Source organism: Phalangium opilio, unplaced genomic scaffold, assembly GCF_054372755.1.
Source record: "Phalangium opilio isolate 3A_F unplaced genomic scaffold, DU_Popi_V2 ptg000014l_1, whole genome shotgun sequence".
NCBI lineage: Eukaryota > Metazoa > Arthropoda > Arachnida > Opiliones > Phalangiidae > Phalangium > Phalangium opilio.
This window is the reverse complement of record NW_028324149.1, coordinates 297664-317894: the sequence shown is the minus strand read 5'-3', so window position 1 is coordinate 317894 and position 20231 is coordinate 297664. Positions and strand designations below refer to the sequence as shown.

At 36.9% G+C, this 20231-nt stretch overlaps 8 protein-coding genes and 1 non-coding gene across 13 annotated transcripts; 4 read left to right on the top strand and 5 right to left on the bottom strand.

Moving 5' to 3' along the window:
* Positions 1-9: 9 nt before the first annotated feature.
* Positions 10-2456, top strand: LOC149704948 (uncharacterized). Its single transcript, XM_089865080.1, has 5 exons — positions 10-327; positions 409-522; positions 736-1028; positions 1183-1486; positions 1544-2456. Exons 1-5 carry the CDS (start codon positions 135-137, stop codon positions 2278-2280), a joined length of 1641 nt encoding a protein of 546 aa, XP_089721206.1. The 5' UTR covers positions 10-134; the 3' UTR covers positions 2281-2456.
* Positions 2457-3218: 762 nt separating this feature from the next.
* LOC149704947 (UDP-N-acetylglucosamine transporter-like) lies at positions 3219-7027 on the bottom strand. Its single transcript, XM_089865081.1, has 6 exons — positions 6824-7027; positions 6562-6748; positions 6332-6486; positions 4419-4832; positions 4159-4289; positions 3219-3478 (listed from the first exon to the last, which is right to left on the bottom strand). Exons 1-6 carry the CDS (start codon positions 6827-6829, stop codon positions 3349-3351), a joined length of 1023 nt encoding a protein of 340 aa, XP_089721207.1. The 5' UTR covers positions 6830-7027; the 3' UTR covers positions 3219-3348.
* Positions 7028-7390: 363 nt separating this feature from the next.
* Positions 7391-8862, top strand: Mob4 (MOB kinase activator 4). Its single transcript, XM_089865082.1, has 6 exons — positions 7391-7549; positions 7667-7729; positions 7830-7930; positions 7989-8198; positions 8256-8367; positions 8428-8862. The coding sequence occupies exons 1-6, from the start codon at positions 7490-7492 to the stop codon at positions 8548-8550; spliced, it is 669 nt and encodes a 222-aa protein (XP_089721208.1). The 5' UTR covers positions 7391-7489; the 3' UTR covers positions 8551-8862.
* A 732-nt stretch (positions 8863-9594) lies between these two features.
* On the bottom strand, positions 9595-10801 carry Rpp25 (ribonuclease P protein subunit Rpp25). The gene is made up of 6 exons (XM_089865084.1): positions 10654-10801; positions 10331-10482; positions 10153-10245; positions 9999-10033; positions 9819-9938; positions 9595-9754 (listed from the first exon to the last, which is right to left on the bottom strand). Coding segments are annotated over exons 1-6 (555 nt in total). The 5' UTR covers positions 10655-10801; the 3' UTR covers positions 9595-9600.
* A 21-nt stretch (positions 10802-10822) lies between these two features.
* RpS9 (ribosomal protein S9) lies at positions 10823-11984 on the top strand. The gene is made up of 4 exons (XM_089865083.1): positions 10823-10956; positions 11191-11416; positions 11498-11684; positions 11749-11984. The coding sequence occupies exons 2-4, from the start codon at positions 11200-11202 to the stop codon at positions 11921-11923; spliced, it is 579 nt and encodes a 192-aa protein (XP_089721209.1). The 5' UTR covers positions 10823-10956; positions 11191-11199; the 3' UTR covers positions 11924-11984.
* On the bottom strand, positions 11971-12677 carry LOC149704943 (active regulator of SIRT1-like). Its single transcript, XM_089865085.1, has 3 exons — positions 12545-12677; positions 12385-12477; positions 11971-12300 (listed from the first exon to the last, which is right to left on the bottom strand). The coding sequence occupies exons 1-3, from the start codon at positions 12603-12605 to the stop codon at positions 12059-12061; spliced, it is 396 nt and encodes a 131-aa protein (XP_089721211.1). The 5' UTR covers positions 12606-12677; the 3' UTR covers positions 11971-12058.
* Positions 12678-12914: 237 nt separating this feature from the next.
* mge (translocase of outer mitochondrial membrane 22 homolog mge) lies at positions 12915-14518 on the top strand. Of its 4 annotated transcripts, none has more exons than XM_089865076.1 (4): positions 12915-13054; positions 13256-13406; positions 13456-13713; positions 14050-14518. In XM_089865076.1, exons 2-4 carry the CDS (start codon positions 13257-13259, stop codon positions 14131-14133), a joined length of 492 nt encoding a protein of 163 aa, XP_089721202.1. In that variant the 5' UTR covers positions 12915-13054; position 13256; the 3' UTR covers positions 14134-14518. The 4 variants fall into 4 exon arrangements, with proteins under 4 accessions (XP_089721202.1, XP_089721204.1, XP_089721201.1 ...); XM_089865078.1 differs by having other exon boundaries at positions 13252-13406; positions 13474-13713; XM_089865075.1 differs by having other exon boundaries at positions 13252-13406.
* On the bottom strand, positions 14218-18740 carry BHD (folliculin). Of its 2 annotated transcripts, none has more exons than XM_089865073.1 (10): positions 18704-18740; positions 18047-18306; positions 17829-17975; positions 17279-17765; positions 16354-16529; positions 16188-16301; positions 15868-16093; positions 15274-15376; positions 15089-15191; positions 14218-14482 (listed from the first exon to the last, which is right to left on the bottom strand). In XM_089865073.1, the coding sequence occupies exons 2-10, from the start codon at positions 18302-18304 to the stop codon at positions 14372-14374; spliced, it is 1725 nt and encodes a 574-aa protein (XP_089721199.1). In that variant the 5' UTR covers positions 18305-18306; positions 18704-18740; the 3' UTR covers positions 14218-14371. The 2 variants fall into 2 exon arrangements, with proteins under 2 accessions (XP_089721199.1, XP_089721200.1); XM_089865074.1 differs by lacking the exon at positions 18704-18740 and adding an exon at positions 18397-18683.
* LOC149704941 (small nucleolar RNA SNORD19) lies at positions 17475-17544 on the bottom strand. Its single transcript, XR_016381616.1, has one exon. It is a non-coding gene; the product is annotated as a small nucleolar RNA SNORD19 (small nucleolar RNA).
* Positions 18741-20231: the final 1491 nt, after the last annotated feature.

Sequence of the window (20231 nt, the reverse complement as noted above, 5' to 3'; positions counted from 1 at the left end):
CTAAAAGGCGTCGTCTGCTTTATCAAATCAATGTTTACCTAATGATTGAAGAGTCACTTTTTGACATTTCCGGGCCTATTTATGATGTTATTGCTATTAAATAATATGTTTTCGATTAATTTCAATAATTAAACATGTCGGCGGGTACTAGATGCTCGATTCCTTATTGCAACGGGCGCGGTGGTCACCGTTTTCCCAAAAATCCCGAAATCAGGCAATTATGGATTAAAGCCGTTAAAAGAGCGAATTGGAGCCCGACTTCGGGTTCCCTGATTTGTAGAAAACATTTTGAACCCACTGACTATATAACAGAATCATTTTATCATGGTGTGTACCTGATTTAACAGACATAAATGGTTGAAACTAAGCCCAAAGTTCACAATTAACGATAACACTTTCTTGATTTAGGCACAATTCCCACCCACGGTACCCTAAAAAAGGGTACGGTACCTTCACTTTTTATGCCCTCTAATCTCGTAGTTATGCCCGAAAAACGTCAACCAGTCAAAAAGCCTAAACCACGTAAGTCCAGCTTACTAAACATATTAAGTCAAAAAAAATTTGATACATAAGTATGACTTCCCTCTAAGTGTTACTCTCCCCTGACACCACCTGGTGGTGTTTAAAGCACAAACATAAGTTAATAATTGCAATTCCTATAAGTTAAATGCCAAACGCCACCTAGTGGGGTTTATAGTAAGGATTTTTCTCTTTTTCTTAACAATCCCTATACAGCTTCAGAAGAGAAGTACATGCATGTTAAAGGGTTTGACTCGGAAGGCAATCCTTTGCCCTGTTTTGATTCATTACGAGACAAATTAGGGATTGGGAAAGACCAACCGGTTACGTCAGCCGAAAACAGACAACTGGCAAATGAAATGGGACCAGGGAGTTACACTATGGCCACCCTAAATCACAATGCCAATGTCCTCAATTCTCAACGTTATCCAAATGAAACCTTGGTACCTCACACAACTCAGGATGAAGATTTTTCCTTTTTAAATAACCACGATCCTACAATGGCCAATGTAAGAAAAGTGGTATTTATAACCTCCTTTTCCAATTAAACTAGGCAAAACATTTTAAAGGAATAATGATGTAATTAAGACTTCAACCCCATTGGTTTCCTTAATTCCCAAAGACCAGGTGATGGTCCTTTCTAACGATAATAGTCTCTTTAAGGAGGAAATTATGCACGATTTACATAATGAGGTGGACGAAAACAGCGCGGAAATATTTGAAATTGTTCAAGAAAACAATAACAACGATGACCAAGAACAAGACATGGAGGATGATGAAGAACAACAATCAAGTGGGGAAGAAGATGAGGAATCAAATGACCAACAACAAAACGCTTACGAAAACGAACCCCAAAGTAAACTTCCGAATCTCGGAATAGAGAAATTCACAATGGATAATGAAGGAATTAACTATTACACTGGTTTGGACACGTACAAACGATTCTGTTACGCACTTAAAACCTTAGGTAAGAAAAAAAAAACAGCAAAATGTTGACTTCACCCAACTTATAAATCCCTAATAGGTACCGAAGTTTATGAGTTAAATACATTGGGATCTGATGACGAAATTAGCGTTAAAAACCAATTCTTCCTTACCTTAATGAAAATCAAACAAAACAAGGACAAATTTGAACTAAGTCGAATGTTCGGAGTCTCGGAAGACTGCGTTTCTGATGTTATAACAATATGGATAAATTACATGGCCAAAAAATGGAAAGATTATAAAATGCAACCCAGTAAGGAAATGATGAACTACTTCCGCGGTATTTCCGGTTTTAAGGAAACATTCACGAGCGGAAGACAACGCGGGGGAAGTAAACCCAAAAAAATAAAAAACGCCGAAAAAATGAAAATTCACCCTGGTGTGAAAATTTTAACCCCCGATTGCCTATTATCATTCATTTCCGAAGCTTACGGAATGAGCGCTGAACAATCTCATAACCCTAATTCCTCCCTTACTTCCGGTGGTAATTTACCAGAAAGTTCGGGAGGAGGAGGAGGAGGTCCTAATAATGTTGTTTCTCATAATAACTGTCACGTCAACAATTCGGAAAATATCCCAACCGCGAATAAAACGGTGGTACAACGTTATAAACCGCCAAAAGCGGTTGAACAACGCGAAAAGGCAATAGCTTTAGAGAAATCGTTTAAAATATTGGGAGATTCGGCAGTAACTGACCCCAAAATGAAGGAGGACGTAGTTTTCATTTGTTTTATGTTGGTCAACATTAGAAATGGACGTCTAACTGGACGCGTTTAAACTGCTAAGGAAGGACCTTATATAAACTAGAGTATAGAATATACAACACATTTTTTCATCGCAAATATGTTACCGTCACGTGTGTGATTTTTTTTTTGTATGAGTATGTGAGAACCAGAATGATTGTATTATGGTCATTTAAACCGGTATTCTAATAAAATTTCAGAGCAAGAAAATCGTTTCTTAGTAAATCTCTGACATTTGTTACATCTGTTGCACACAACAATACATAGTTAACAGGCGTAGAGGATTCCTACCATTAACACCAGGAGATCAGGCGACTTAGAGTGTAAAATCGTCTGCTATTTTACACTCTAAGTTGCCAGGTCTCCTTGTGCAAATGGTATGAATCCTCCACGCCTGTAAACTATGTATTGGACCCCGCATAGACAATTAGGCGCGGTACCAGTAGTATACCCCCCACATTTCGTACCTCCGTAGGTGTAGAGCCCCACTAGCCTTCCACTCTGTAAAGATCGCCGCCATTTTGGCGGAAAGGGGCGGCGCCATCTTAAGCCTCATCTTATGGGGAGTGGGAAATAGGGTTAAAATCTCCCCCACCCTGCCACCCATTTAGACATCAGGTTATCACTCTATGAAGTCCGCCGCCATTTTGGCGGAAAAGGGAGGGGCCATCTAATCTTAAGTCGCCAAACTCCTTTGGCCCTTTCATAACTTAACAATAAGAGTGGTACTGAGAGGGGAGGAGCTACGGGGACGTGACGTCAATATTGGTAGTCTAAATTGTAAGGCCTGAGCTGACGACTTCCAATATGGTCGCCAAAACCGAGGTAAGAGATAGGCATAGGAGGGTGTGACGTCACGAGAAAGTTTGTGGTAGCGGACTATACCACCATATAAAAAAAGGCTAGCTTACCCATGTTCAGGTTCTCTGCAAAAAAATACTCGGGAACTATACCTACCCAACACTGCAAGAATAATTAAAAACGATCTTTATTAGTAACTTAATTTTATATGGGACAATTCTAATTAGGGTTAGATTCCCTGGTTTGTGGACTAGATATATTAATTTCTTGATTCTTATAGTAAAATGTTTTTTTTTTTCTTTTACGATTTGGCATTGGGTTTTGTTTTGACTTTATCACCCTGTGTCTGGTCAACTTTAGCCGATGGACTGCTTTTCAGACCATAAAGAATTGTGGCTACTATCACGATAAACGATCCTGATACAAAGAACCTTTAAAAAAAAAAAACCGGGAGAGCGGGAATTACGTCAAGTGACGTAAGGTGATTTATAGAATAGAACCGCTGCCATAATTACTCTTGTTAGCAAACTAGTTTGTAACCAGCGTGGGAAATAAGGCGGTGGCACATTGCAAATGACCAGTTTAAAAATTGCCTGGACTAGTTTAAAAATTAAATCGGAGGGGGGTCAGTGGTCCACAGGACCACTAAGAAAATTCAAGGGTTTCCAGAGTCCAGACATTAGCTAATATATTTTATTTATCCACTTCTTCAATTTAGCAGACGACGCGCCCTGGTCAGTGGTCATGGACCAGTTTATTTATTCCAGGCCAGAGGGGTCGCTGGCCTAATGTCCAGTTTAAAAAAAATCCTTATTTCCCACCCTGTTTGTAACATAAGCCCCGACCCCCGACCAATATCATTCATACAAAGCATGCACCAAGGCCAAAACTACGCGTAGGTATACTATTATTTAAATTACTATGATCAAAAAAGTAGTTCGTGCATTCAGGTGCATACTAAAAAGCAGCCCCCATAAGTTCAAAAACACTAAGACAAAACCCCAAAATATAAAGCAAACGCATATTACTAAGCCTTGGTCGTAAACCAAGGCCTATTCAACTTCCCTATCGCCTAAGCTAATGTCAAATGACAAAATAAAATGAGTCTTACCGCGTTAATTCGACGTCTGATGAATAATACGATATCAGTGTTGAAATAACGACGGAAACTGATGTGGCGAATCCTTTTAGGATATTATCAGCGTATTTCATAACAGTGGCTACGCATATTCCGCCAAAGGCCTAGCAAAAAATTATTAAAAAAAAATCGGTTAACTAAGCGCCAAGGCTTAGTAAGGAATATGAAAACATTTCTAGGTCTTTGCTATTTGCGTAGGGTAGGGAATGGGATTAAAATTATATTAGACTTACTTGTAAGAATATGACAATCCACGTCAACTGATTGAAACCTTGAAATAATCCATTCTCCATCACCGGTTTCAAGTCCTGAGTCACAACTGCAGTTCCACAAAAGACTAGACTAAATAAGCCTAACTGTATGGTTCTAATCCATAACGATTGACCGGAACTTTGTAAGATTTTTTGAAAATAAACACCGGTGAAACCACTTGACAAGCAAGCTGCTAAAACCGAGACAAGGCCCACTAAGTATGAAGAATCATTTTTAGGCGAGTTAGATGATGAACTTGATTCTTCTGGCCATTGCACTAGGGCAACCCCGCAAGTCAGAAGAACTAATGAAAGCCATTGGTTCATTTCTAGCTTTTTATGAAGCATAGTTACTGAGAAAAACGCGGTTGTTAAGATTTTGAGTTGATACGTCACCTATAATAATTAAATATATTCATCTCATAAATGAGTCTTAATTCAATTAAAACGAAATGTTTTAAAGGAATTAAGCTTATTTTAACTATGTACTAAATATATTTTTCATAATAAAAGAAGTTTAACAAACTGTTCACTCAGATTTTAGCGTTATTGTTAAGCCTAACAAAGGAATGGCGAACGACCTGTTAAGCCTAACAAAGGAATGGCGAACGACCTGTTAAGCCTAACAAAGAAATGGCGAACGAGTCCGTTAAGCCTAACAAAGAAATGGCGAACGAGTCCGTTAAGCCTAACAAAGAAATGGCGAACGAGTCCGTTAAGCCTAAAGGTCCGTCCACACTATGGCTTTTTTTCGCGTCGCAAGCTACGTAACGCTCGCGCGCGCGGTACGTCGCTTCGCTCGGATCGTTTACACTACTGAAATTCGCACCAAAGCCATGCTCGCAAGGATTGCAGCCTCGCAGCCAATCAGAGGTATCCTGGTTGGCGCAGACGCCGTGTATTCGAGATATTTTCACGAAAACAAATATGTCTCCGGTTAATATGCCTAGTGTTTCTCGTAAACGAGTGGAAATCAACCATTATTTTCGTTTTTATTAATAAATCACCTTAATAGAAAATGCACGAGAAGAAGGATATGGGTTCGCGAAGTTTTTGCAGAGAGAAAGAGTTGGTAATTACCATCATTTAATTCCAAAACTTCAGTTATATAAAGAGCTTTATGATGATTCCCTATATATTCAATATTGTTGACTAACCCCCTTCTCAGTTTGATTATTTATTAAGGTCTAAAGTTAACCCGGATATAATATTCAGCCATTGAAGCTCTCGGATATGCTGCGAAGTTTGTCAAAACGAGGGCGTATACCTTAGCGAATTTCTATAGTGTAAACGATCCGAGCGAAGCGACGTACCGCGCGCGCGAGCGTTACGTAGCTTGCGACGCGAAAAAAAGCTATAGTGTGGACTAACCTTAACAAAGGAATGGCGAACGACCTGTTAAGCCTAACAAAGGAATGGCGAACGAGTCCGTTAAGCCTAACAAAGGAATGGCGACCGAGTCCGTTAAGCCTAACAAAGGAATGGCGACCGAGTCCGTTAAGCCTAACAAAGGAATGGCGAACGACCTGTTAAGCCTAACAAAGGAACGGCGAACGACCTGTTAAGCCTAACAAAGGAATGGCGAACGACCTGTTAAGCCTAACAAAGGAATGGCGAACGACCTGTTAAGCCTAACAAAGGAATGGCGAACGACCTGTTAAGCCTAACAAAGGAATGGCGAACGACCTGTTAAGCCTAACAAAGGAATGGCGAACGACCTGTTAAGCCTAACAAAGGAATGGCGAACGACCTGTTAAGCCTAACAAAGGAATGGCGAACGACCTGTTAAGCCTAACAAAGGAATGCATGACTGTAGGAATTTTGAGCCAAGGCTTAAGAAATGAACTCTAATTCTTATTTAGCCCTATTTCTAAAGAGATGGATTTAAATCTTACTTGATAAGTAGCTGCATCGAGATTTGACAGAGCGAGAAATAACAAATTATTTTGAACAGTGTAAAGTCCTGCTGGAATTATCAATCTCAAGGTTTCTGTTCCTTTTTGAAAAATTTCAGTGTACAAGTTCCTCCATAAACCACGAGGCGAATAATCTTCAAAAAACACTTGGCTTCTCAACTTTTGATCAGCGGTGTGTGACTTCTGAACTTAAAAGTCATTTTACATACTTGTTTGTTTAAAGAGAAAGAACACAGCCGCTAGAATCTTTAAAACTTCAGAAACAACTATAGCAACTGAACTGAGATACCTAGGACCTGTTGTAGGAATAGTTCGCGAATAACGCAGAACTAGCACTAACGTCGTAGTTTGCACCACCAACGTGCCCAAGGAAACGTATTTCATCAAGTAGTTTACCTGAAAAATCTCATTAGATTATTAATTATTTGAAAATCATGTATTTTCAAAATTCAAATTGAGCCTAATACATACACGCATTTTCAATAATATGGATGCTAATTATATTTATATTGGGCTATTTAATTGGTACAGTTTCGAAAATAACAAAGATAAATCGTAATTTAATGTTAATCTTTCGTTTGGACATTTCTTATTACCAATAATTAATTTAAATGATTTTGACTGTAGTTAAAGCCATCCGCCATCGTGCTTAACAAGCAGACAACTCGACAGACAGTCAGACAATGCAAGGCCAAGGCACCAGGCTGGGAAATAAGGATATTTTTTAAACTAGTCCTTGGGACCAGTGACCCTTCTAGTCCCCGAAATAATTAACTGGTCTCCGGACTGGTCCCAGCCTTTGTTCTCCAATAGATTTGCAATTAATAAACTGGTCCCGAGGACCAGTAACCCCCACTTTTTGAATTAAAAAACTAGTCCAAGCAATTAATAAACTGGTTTTGGACCAGAGGAAGTGTTCTATTTCCCAGCTTGCAAGGCACCATCAAGGGCATATTATGGTGCCTTAGCCCGGTTGTTGCAGGAAGTCAACTGAAAATTGAGACTTCACCTCCAGGCTCCAGAGACACCATTGTTGATGGTGACTAGGCTGTGCCGCTGTGGCCTAGATTGAGTTTGGTATCGAAAATTGGCCAAACAATTAGGGAGTTTTAACTAAAATTAATTATAAAGTTAATCATGAAGATGGCGGAAAGCTCGTGTATTTTAAGGCGAAATCGCCCTGGCACCTGTTCCGCGGTAAATATAAATAATAATAAACGTTTATATACCTAAGCCTTGGCCATCGGCCTAATTTGAATAATGAATATAGTAACAAACACTTTTCCAATGTTAATTAAAAAACCAATTAAACAGGATTTCAGCAACTGGCCCGAAGAACCATTTGAAGAAATGGATAGTACTCTAGCTGTACACCAGGTAAAATTATTTAAAATGTATAATTTACCTTGATTTTCCTTCCAATGCATGCATTTGACAGTTTGCCACTGCAATTAAAACATAACGCACTTAATTATAGTTCATTCAACAAACTATTCGTAAAGGTTGCATGAATGTAGACGAAATTTTAACCCCTCCTGAAGGCCAAGATGAAGGAGTTTGGAAATATGAACATTTAAGGTACTATTTCCTATTGATTAGCGGCTCCTTTTAAACAATGCCAGAATGGTTTTCACAGACAATTTTGTATGGAATTAAATGGATTGGCGGTAAACCTTCAAAATGAATGTAACCCCGAGACTTGCACTCAAATGACAGCCACGGAACAATGGATATTCTTATGCGCCGCTCACAAAACACCCAAAGAATGTCCGGCTATTGATTATACAAGACATACCCTTGATGGAGCCGCTTGTCTCCTCAATAGTAATAAATATTTCCCCAGCAGGTGAATTAATTACAAGGGCTTGTTTTCTATAAGAAAAACTAACAACAAGCCATTTAGGGTCAGCATTAAAGAATCTTCAGTGGCTAAATTGGGTTCAGTGTGTAGAAGAGTTTACAGGATATTTTCTCACGCGTATTTTCATCATCGTTCTACATTTGATAAATTTGAAGTAACCCTTTTGTTTAAGTTACGTGATATAAATTACGTTTTAACCTTTTTTCCCTTATAGCATGACACTCATTTGTGTCGTCGTTTCACAGTCTTTGTGACAAAATATAACCTGATGTCCAAAGACAATTTAATTGTTCCAATCTTAGAAGATGAAACAAACCCCAATGAGAGTGAAGCTTAAAAAAAATTCAACAAAAACCCTCAACGTGTTTCAGTAAATATTAATTAATATCCTCTCTGATGAAGAGTTTTAAAAGGACAAAATTATTTACTGTAAAAACCCTAGAAACTGGAAGTTCCCGTAAATTACCAACAAAGGAATTTTTTTTAACATTTATTCTTAGAATTTCTTTTTTTTTTTTGTCAGTTAAGGTTAGTCTTTAACTGTTAATTGTACGCTTATTTATAATTAACTTGTTTTTTTAAAACCATTAAATTTATTAATTTTATTAATTTCTAACTCAATAAACTATTAACTAATAATAAAGATAAATTGGCGTTTTTTGTTCCTTTCTTGTGTTTGGTTCATTAAAAACGATTCGTAAATCTGATTGGTTCATTAAAAACGAGGCGTAAATCTCATTGGTTGATTGAAAACGAGGCTAATATCTGATTGGTTGATTGAAAACGAGGCTAATATCTGATTGGTTGATTGAAAATGAGGCTAATATCTGATTGGTTGATTGAAAATGAGGCTAATATCTGATTGGTTGATTGAAAATGAGGCTAATATCTGATTGGTTGATTGAAAATGAGGCTAATATCTGATTGGTTGATTGAAAATGAGGCTAATATCTGATTGGTTGATTGAAAACGAGGCGTAAATCTGATTGGTTGATTGAAAACGAGGCGTAAATCTGATTGGTTGATTGAAAACGAGGCTAATATCTGATTGGTTGATTGAAAACGAGGCGTAAATCTGATTGGTTGATTAAAAACGAGGCGTAAATCTGATTGGTTCATTAAAAACGAGGCGTAAATCTGATTGGTTCATTAAAAACGAGGCTTATATCTGATTGGTTCATTAAAAACGAGGCGTAAATCTGATTGGTTGATTGAAAACGAGGCTAATATCTGATTGGTTGACTGAAAACGAGGCTACTATCTGATTGGTTGATTGAAAACGAGGCTAATATCTGATTGGTTGATTGAAAACGAGGCTACTATCTGATTGGTTCATTAAAAAAGGCTAAAATCTAGCTCAACCAATAAAAATAAATAAAAATTGTAATTATGTCTCAGTTTTATTAGATTCTTTTGTAACAGGTTGTTCTTTCTTAACTTTTTTAGCTTTGTTTTTCTTAGGGGGTGCTTTAGCCTTTTCTGCTTGTTTTACTGGTAAATTATTTAGCCAAAGAGCAGAGTTTTTACCAGGGGGTTGGTAACTGCCATATATAATAAGAAAGAAATTAAGTACTTTCAATAATTATAAATGTAATGCATAATTACCCAGGCTCTTCTGGGTGAAGTGGATCTTTACTCAATAAAATATGAATACTGGGAATTTCACGCGTAATTTTTAATTTATCCAATTCAGGTTGGCTTTTTGGTTCCCACACCTCATCAAATCTAAATGTCAATTTATATTTACAGACTTGATTATGGGGACTAATTCTAAAACATTCTTACTTGATTGAGCGTATTTTGGTTATCTGATGTAATGTCTAAAATATAAAAATACTTAAGCCTTTGTACCCCTATTATAGGCTTAATAATTCTAGGATTTGATTCATTGTGCTCCCAGTAATCACTAAACCTTGTTTGTAAAAGAAATGAATCATACTTTGTACTTTCTTTTTAAAATTTCAGCGCAACTTATGCATTTTGAGACAGCTGGTCCAATAGCACTACATATTAAGTGTCTCTTATCATCTGACTGAAATAATTTAAAGAAAAACCTTGTGATGTCTTGATAATATTAGTAAAGTCTTTTAATTAGCACTTTAGGAACTGAAACATACCTTAAATGAAGTTAATGCAAAACCCAGAATGTTTCTCATTTTACTTCCGCGTCTGACACGAACTTTAATGACGTTTTCAGATAAATTTTTGAAGGGTAACGGACCCGTATCTTCTTCCGCCTCTTTTGATTTGCATTTTTCGTAATTATCCACTGACCAAAAAGAAAAATTTTAGTTTAATACAATTCAAAATGCCCGCCAATTTTAGCAAAGGCTTAGTAGATTTTTCCCTTAAACAGTAGTTCTCAATAAAATGCTCATTTTTAAACTTGGCTCTTATTAATGACATAAACAAAGACTCAATTTAATGAAAATGAACATACTTTGTGATTATTACGTCTTCATAATTAATAAAATTCGGTAAAAATTAAAATAATCCAATGATACTAGATTACACGAGAACTTTAAGCAGACAGCCAGACAACCTTGAAAATTCTTCACTAACACCCGCACCACGGCTCTCTTGAAAAGCATATGTTCAGCCCTATTATTATAAATCTGGATTCCGGTAGCCCTGCAAAGTCACGTTGACACGTTTTCAGTCCATTTTCTAAATTTGTGGGTCTTTGGAAATTGTCCCTGTCTTGTTGCCGCGTGGTACTTTCTTCAATGCACTAAATTGAAAGGTAATTAAAATAGTATTTTAGATTAATTAGTTGTTCATAACACGATTAAACTTTGAATTAAACCGGAGTTTAAGGCTGCTGCATATTATAGTGTAAAGATAGATTATAAATTTTCTAAAATGGGCATGAAAATCTAAGCCTAAAGTATATAGCGTAAAAGCAAAGGCTTAGGGAAAATTTAATTTTCATTGTGAAGAAGATTATTAGATTAAGGAATAATTAATTTATTTACAGAAAGTAACAATGCCGCGAATTCCAACCGTTCACTCTAAAACCTACGTAACTCCGAGACGTCCTTTTGAAAAGGAACGTTTAGACCAAGAGTTAAAACTTATCGGAGAATATGGTCTAAGAAACAAACGTGAAGTATGGAGGGTCAAATACACATTGGCCAAAATCCGTAAAGCTGCCCGAGAACTTTTGACTATGGATGAGAAAGACCCTAAGCGTCTATTCGAAGGTAAAAACCCGAAAAAAAAAATCATTAGGCTTAACAAAATCTTGCCTACAACTTTTGGCCTAAAAATATGTTTACATTCAGGTAATGCACTTTTGAGGCGTCTAGTACGTATTGGAGTATTAGATGAGAACCGTATGAAGCTTGATTACGTTTTGGGTCTAAGAATTGAAGATTTCTTGGAACGTCGTTTGCAAACCCAAGTTTTCAAGCATGGTTTAGCTAAGAGCATTCATCACGCTCGTGTGTTGATTAGACAAAGACATATTAGGTAAAAGTAGCGTTGATTTTAGGTCTATTTTTTGGTCTAACTTTTTTTCTTTTTAATCTTTTAGGGTTCGTAAACAAGTGGTTAACATCCCATCATTCATTGTGCGTTTAGACAGTGAGAAGCACATTGATTTCTCATTGAAATCACCCTTTGGTGGTGGCCGCCCTGGTCGTGTTAAGAGGAAGAACATGAAGAAGGGACAAGGTGGCGGAGCCCAAGAGGAGGAAGAGGAAGATTAAATATAAGATGTTGTTTTTTTTGTAAAAACAAATAAAATATTCAACCATTTGAAAAGTGGAATTGTGTTGTTTCTTATTTATTTGAAATACTTTAGTAGATTGAGACATATTTACAAGAATTAGTTAAAGAACCTTTCATTTAACGTGATATTCCTTTTCAAACCAAGCAAAATCTGCTTCAGAGAAACAGGATGTTTCTCTCTTTGGTTTTTTGGAATCTTTCTTATCAAATTCCAAGTCTTTTGAGAGTTTCTCATGATGTCTCTTAATCACCTTATTCGTCATTTCTTTAGGAATAACGCTAGATTTGCTCAACTTAAGAAGAAGGGCGATATTTTGTTCTGTTTGATCTCCTAATCTCTTTCTTCGATATTCATCTTAAATATTAAGGTTAATCCTTATATTTTTGGAGTAAAATACCACTTACACCGGCGTCACATGCTTATTTTAACTATACAAACCTATTTTAGACTTGACTTTTTGGTCCTTTAGAGTCTCTTTTGTCTTTCCCGATGCTAGAGCCTTTCTAGATTTCATTTTAGATTTAGTACTATCTATAACGATAATAAATAAACGTAATAAGTTTAGTTTCTTATATTATTTAAATAAAACAAGGGCTACCTTTAGATAATTCATCGTTATTAAACAGTTCTAATGATTTTCTAACCAAAGAGTTGGACATCTTTCCCCATAAACGCTAAGCCTCGGTCTAAGAGTTGGAACTTGGAGGTCCACGTGAAAAGCAGACGAAAAATACCGAAATAAACCCGAAATAACCAGTAAATAAGTAAGAAAACATTTGGACATAAAATATTTAAAACCCCAAACAACTAAATTCCGTCGTTATAAAGTTGATCTGACAATTAAATAGACCTAGTTAAATCAAAACCTGTCTCAAACTGCTTTTATTGCAATAAAATACACTTGAAAAAAAGATGTCCAAATCTGGCAATCCTGCTTGCCAGCATTCATGTCAAGGTCCCGACTCCCGCGTCTCCTCGCCGCGATGTTCTTGCATTGAAAGACTTTTAAATTTCTTGCAATTATTTCAATAAAAATAATTAAATTTAAGTTTAAATTAAGTATAAAGAACTATATTGGTGTGATAGCTGACAAATATCCTGCCTTTTTGTAAGTACGGCAATAATTTCCTATAGAAATCTCTCAAACCCATTATAGGGTAATGGCAGCCCTCTGCCTTCGACTATATTAAGCTCTATGGGGATATAACATGATGTGCCATTAGTCTATTGTACTCAATATTCGCCCAGTCAGAAACAAATTTAAATATGTTGAAAATTTCTACAAATTTGCCTATTATTTCAAAGATAGCATGCCGTCGGATGAGGGAGACAGCGGAGTCGAAGCAATGAGTACCCCAGAAAGTAGAGAATCTTCCCCAAAGAGTAGTGAAATCAAACCTCAACCTCTTGTAGAAATACCAAATTTACAACAGTCTAACGAACCTGAGATTGAAGAAGAGGTAAGACCACTTATTCTTTCATGAAAACAAAACATCCTTTCTGCGATAGATATCCTTTCTACCCCAGGAACCTGATGAAACTTTGACAGAACGACTTATAGGGTTAACGGAAATGTTCCCTGAAAGCCTCAGAAATGGTGTCTGCAGTCTTGTTAGTTCCTCTAAATCAGGAATGGGTTCTTTATATGGATTTAGTCGAGCGGCACTTTGGATTTTCTTTTCATCTTCAGCCATATTAGTGGCTCCAGTCATATTTGAAATGGAAAGACTTCAAATGGATGAAATGCAGAAACAACAACAAAGACAGGTAATGAAACCCAACCTTCCCCAATCCACCATATTCCCTATGCATTTGCCAAGGCTTAACACGGGAGTTGTCACTCTTCATCACAATGAAGAGTCGTCTGCTTCAGAGTCCAAAATCGAGCGTTAAGCCTTGGAACATGCATCAGAAATAAAAAAAAAATTAAAATTCCCCAACCCGCCATATTCCCTATGCATTTGCCAAGGCTTAACACAGGAGTTGTCACTCTTCATCACAATGAAGAGTCGTCTGCTTCAGAGTCCAAAATCCAGTGTTAAGCCTTGGCACATGCATCAGAAATAAAAAAAAAAGAAATTCAAATTCCCACTTACTTTTTAGATATTATTGGGTCCCAGTGCAGCAGTAGCGGGAGGAATGGGTGGACCACCCGGTATGGGTGTCCCTCAACCTCCCAGATCATAGAAAATCATTTACAGCACACAACCTATACCTAGTTTACTAAGTAATAATGAATTGAACACGATCAATATCCATAGAAAACACAAATACGACAAAATATTATATTTGTTTTGACTGTAAACAACAACAATAATAATAATAATAAATTAACAATTTTTTTTTGTTATTTTGTTTTGTATAATTTTTTTTAAACGACCTTTACTGTGTAATTAAGATTCATTTGAGGAAAAAATTAAAATAATTATGTTAATTCCTGGGGGGAAAATGGTGCAATTCCCCCCGTTTGCACTGAAGTCGAGAGAACATGCATTTTGTAGCGCGTACTCAAACCAGTCATCCAAAATTTTAAGAACTGAAAATAAATTATTCCAAATTGTGTTTAATTTTATTTAGTCTCTTATTTTTATTTCTTGGTTAATAAGAGTTTCTAAGCCTTCTCATGACTCCTAAGCCTTAATTTTTAAATGCTAAAACCTTGTAGTTTAGTTCTCGAAGCATAAGTTGAGTTTCACCTAAGCCTTAGTTCTGGAAGCATAAGTTGAGTTTCACCCTGAGCCTTAGTTCTCGAAGCATAAGTTGAGTTTCACCCTAAGCCTTAGTTCTGGAAGCATAAGTTGAGTTACACCCTAAGCCTTAGTTCTCGAAGCATAAGTTGAGTTTCACCCTAAGCCTTAGTTCTGGAAGCATAAGTTGAGTTACACCCTAAGCCTTAGTTCTCGAACATAAGTTGAGTTTCACCCTAAGCCTTAGTTCTCGAAGCATAAGTTGAGTTTCACCCTAAGCCTTAGTTCTCGAAGCATAAGTTGAGTTTCACCCTAAGCCTTAGTTCTCGAAGCATAAGTTGAGTTTCACCCTAAGCCTTAGTTCTCGAACATAAGTTGAGTTTCACCCTAAGCCTTAGTTCTCGAAGCATAAGTAAGTTGAGTTTCACCCTAAGCCTTGTTTTCCTAATTCTTACCAACTTATCTTGTTCTTGAGCTCCCAAAACATGCAATAGCTTTTGCGTTTCTTCGACTGGATGATGACCGGCGCGGGAGAATGCAAATAGCACCTTTACTTTGCTGAAATAAAAAAGGAAGTAAAGAAAAAAGCCAAGGCTTAACAAAAAATGAAAATCCATGTCCTAGGCTACAAACAACTTACTTCATCCAAACTTCCTTCAAAGTAACTACACAAGCTTCCAGAACTTTCTCAGACGAAGTTTTATCACTGACTAACCTCTCAATATCACACAGAACTTGAGGCACTGCAATTTGCCAACGAAAATCGTTAAGCCTTGGCCGCAATTTACAAATAAGCCTAAGTTACACCATGGATTTATAATAGAAGCTTACGCTTCCTGGATATTCCACTCGCCTTAAAACGCGCACAACATTTATTCCTCATCTGAACTGGCGCGAGCTAGTACCAGCCTGGCAGGCGCGTTTGTGACGTAGAATTTGAGGCAAATTCAGAGGGGGGTGGAAGTTTTTCACGCGCTTGAGTTTTAACTTTTAATAGCGCGCGCGAAACAATTTTTAGAAAAGCGCGCGTGCACGCGCGTCGAGAGAAAAAAGTTTGCCTCAATTTCTACGTCATCAGCCCCCCAGTCCCCACGCGCGGGAATTTTATGACATAAATGTGTTTAAAATCAAAATGCCTTACTGAAGGCTACAGTGGAATATCCAGGAAGCGTAAGCTTCTATTATAAATCCATGGTTACACTAAGGCTTATTGGAAAAATTAATATTCACGTACGTTTATCAGGTAATGTTGTACAATGATGCAAATTCAAATTCCATCTTGTCAATTTCTCCTGACTTTCATTTGAATCTTTAACATCAACGCAAATATGTAGTTCCGATGATAAGACATGAGGAGGGATTTTAGCATCAGTAGGTAATCCCAGGAAGTTGCATTTCCACGAATCTTCGTAATACTCAGAGTGATATACAGGATGGAAACATCCGCGTGGCAAAATGATCTAAAATTTGTTTATAACAAGCTTTGAAGAGACTTTTTCACCTATTTTTGGGTCTAAAAGTGATCTCGTCTACAAGATCAAGGTATATTTGTACCTGTAAACAATCGATAATGGATTTTATAAGACGTTTATTGGAACCTCGAAAAATTATCTGGTTTCCAATAATGGTATGATAACATAGAACCAAGAACATTTCTCTGCCAATAACCTAAAATAAAAAATTAGTGGTTCCTATTTAATTTTCCAAACCAAGTACTTACTTGATACAGTTCTTTAAGCGATGTAACTATGATATGTTTTTCCGAATTTTGTTCTAATAGTTGACTTAAAAGGGCCGAGGCGTTTGATGACGTACTTGGTAAAATGTCACTACTAAATTCATGAAGGTCATCGGGGATTTTTTTAGTATGAATTTTGATAAAGCCTTCTTCAGTTTCTGTTAATATTAGACATAATTTGAGCAAATTGACCTTAAAGTGTTCAAGGTCATGAGCGAGTGTGTAAGGTCACGAGGGAGTGTTTAAAGTCGTGAGGAAGTGTTCAAGGTCGTGAGGAAGTGTTCAAGATCGTGAAGAAGTGTTCAAGATCGTGAGGAAGTGTTCAAGGTCGTGAGGAAGTGTTCAAGATCGTGGGGGAGTGTTCAAGGTCGTGGGGGAGTGTTCAAGGTCGTGGAGGAGTGTGCAAGGTCGTGGGGGAGTGTGCAAGGTCGTGGGGGAGTGTGCAAGGTCGTGGGGGAGTGTGCAAGGTCGTGGGGGAGTGTGCAAGGTCGTGGGGAAGTGTTCAATATCACGAGGGAGTGTTCCAGATCATGAGGAACTGATCAAGGTCATGGAGAAGTGTACAAGGTCATGGGGAAGCGTTCAAGGTCGTGAGGAGGCGTTCAAGGTCGTGAGGAGGCGTTCAAGGTCGTGAGGAAGCGTTTAAAGTCGTGAGGAAGTGTTTAAAGTCGTGAGGAAGTGTTCAAGGTCGTGAGGGAGTGTGCAAGGTCGTGGGGGAAGTCGTCAAGGTCGTGAGGAAGTCGTCAAGGTCGTGGGGGAGTGTGCAAGGTCGTGGGGAAGTCGTCAAGGTCATGAGGTTGTGGTCAAGGTCATGAGGGAGTGGTCAAGGTCATGAGGGAGTGGTCAAGGTCGTGGCGACGTGATGAAGGTCATGAGGAAAACTATTTATACACTGATTATATCTCACCTTCTTGCATCTCAAGATCCACAACAGTATCCTCACTTGGCAACCCTTCCAGCAACCTTTCACTAATCCTACAAGCTCCCGCTCTGAGTATCCAAGTGAACCATAAATGAATGAACGGGAAGACATTGTCATCCCCTGTTAACTCTGTTAAAGAACGCGCTTTGGCATTTCCTCTTTGTCTCCTGAAGTTATCAGGAGTCATCCTGGTCACAGAGTTCAATCTTAACATCCTCTGGGAACATTCAGACTGTTCAACCTCATAGACCTTTGAGGCCTTTCCTTGCAACTCAGAGACGAGTTTTTGAATGTGTTTAAGCAAGAATGGCCAAGAATTCAAAAGGAATATTTTGTCCATCATAACAATAATTATAGAGTACCAGCGTTGGAAACCTCTAGCGCGACTGTCCTTCATAAAGAAGGTGTAACTGAGGACGTGTCCTCGTTCGTTATCACCAAAATAAATGGGACCTTCTCGTCCAGGACAAACCTACAAGAATCAAATAAGTTTCACTTACTTTAACATTATTGTTTCCAAGATGCCAAAGGTTACCTCACAGCTCAAACTTCTCACACACGCTTGTCTAACCAAACTGAAGAGTTCAGGGTGCATCGGGTATTGGCTGCTGATATAACTGACTTTTGCCTCATGGTCATTACATAAGAAACGCTTAATATTTGGAGGCATTGAACTACAACCCTAAGAGAGTGTAATGCCTCAACTAATGAGGTTCATTCATTAAGACCATTAATAAAAATCTGTTGCCTTACCTCGCAAGTTTTATTTTCAGAGCTGCTTTCAGTTGACGTGGGTGTTTGCGCTAATGTTAGGGAGAGTTCTTGAGGTCCATAATAAGCTCTTCTACTACTACTCTTGGGTGATGAGGAATTTACTCTCTGTGACGGGTTAGATGTGTTTTGAGGAGAATGTCCAATAACTGGGAAGTGTTCATGGAATGCTTGCGTACAAAACAATACACTGGGCCCATGAAGTTCGCAGAAGTGACATAATGCCACCACTGCGTTCATTTCTAATCAAATATAATAATGCAATTAAAATTATTTTGTGTACGCGGCTTCATTCATCCAAAAATCAAAAGGCCAAGGCTTAGTTTGTTTACATATTAATTTACAGCTTCACTCCATTGCATAAATTATTAATTTATATTCTAAAGGTGTAATATAGGCCTTAAATGAATTAATTGTAAGAAATCACGTTAAGTTTATTACATCAACGATAAAATTAAACAATTTTAAACATCGACTAACGGCGATTGCGCAATATTCCATTACAAGGCTTAGCTTGTTTAAATTTAATTTACAGTAGGATCAGCATGACTCCATTCATTAAATTAACAATTTATATTCTAAAGATGTAATATAGGCCTTAAATTAATTAATTGTAAGAAATCGCGTTAATTTTATTACCTCGAACGATAAAATTAAACAATTTTAAACATTGAATGACAAATTTTTGCGCGATATCTGAAATCTGAATCTAACTCTTGGTCGTGTCGTCTGCTAAGAGTGCTAATATTTTCCCGCGCATTCCGGAGGGGGAACACTATTTTACCCCGAAATTATTTTTGCCGAACTTTTGCCGAATTACCCCGAATTCTAAAATAGTAGAAAACTCCCATGCGTCGTCTGCTAAAACATCCTAAATGACTTCTGGCTTCGCCTTCGGCTTTTCGGGTAAATTAGTGACCGTTTCGGCACTTTTCGGCACATAAGAGTGGGGTAAAATATAAAATACGGCCCCCACACTAAAAGTCGCAATTAAATCAAGCAATCATTCAAATCCATTTCAGAAACTAACTAAACTACCCTCTCTCGCCCCAACGACTATTAATTTCAACTTAAAGAAGTTTAATTAACGTAAAATTCGACCAAAAACGTACATTTTTGGGACAAAAATTAAAATAACTTTTAATTAAACTACATAATTAAGATTAAAACTAAGCTATAAGCTGGTAAATCCCCTTTTTTCCCATTTAACACTGAAATTAAATTATATTATCTCTATAATACATTAATATTCAGGAAATTCCAAAGTTTGGGGTAAAATAGGGTTTTTTCGGCAAAATATTATGGGCGTGAAATGAAAAAATATGCCAAGTCTTTGAAGAAGCGCGAAATTCAAAAGTTTGGGGTAAAATAGGGTTTTTTCGGCAAGGATTGAATTTTCAATTAAACATTGATATTAATGTGAATTATTTATTGAATCTCAATTTATAAAATAAATCTACTATGGCCGACCACAATCCAACGTTAATTTTACTTAATTAAGTTTAATTAACGTAAAATTCGACCAAAAACGTACATTTTTGGGACAAAAATTAAAATAACTTTTAATTAAACTACATAATTAAGATTAAAACTAAGCTATAAGGTGGTAAATCCCCTTTTTTCCCATTTAACACTGAAATTAATTGATATTATCTTTATAATACATTAATATTCAGAAAATTCAAAAGTTTGGGGTAAAATAGGGTTTTTTCGGCAAGGATTGAATTTTCAATTAAACATTGATATTAATATGAATTCTTTATTGAATCTCAATTTATAAACTAAGTCTACTCTGCCGAACCACAATTCAACGTTAATTTCAACTTAATTAAGTATAATTAAAGTGAAATTCGACCAAAAACGTACATTTTTGGGACAAAAATTAAAATAACTTTTAATAAAACTACATAATTAAGATTAAACCTAAGCTAGAAGTTGTTAAAGCCCCTTTTTTCATATTTCACTGTTAAATTAATTTATATTATCTTTAAAAAACATTAATAGGCGTGAAATTCAAAAGTTTGGGGTAAAGTAGGGATTGTTCGGCAAAAACTCCACTAAACATTGCAATTTTTTGTGAATTATTTATTGAATCTTAATCAACACCGCCGAACCACAGACAACGTTGATTTCATCTTAATTACGTGTATATAATTAACGTGAAATT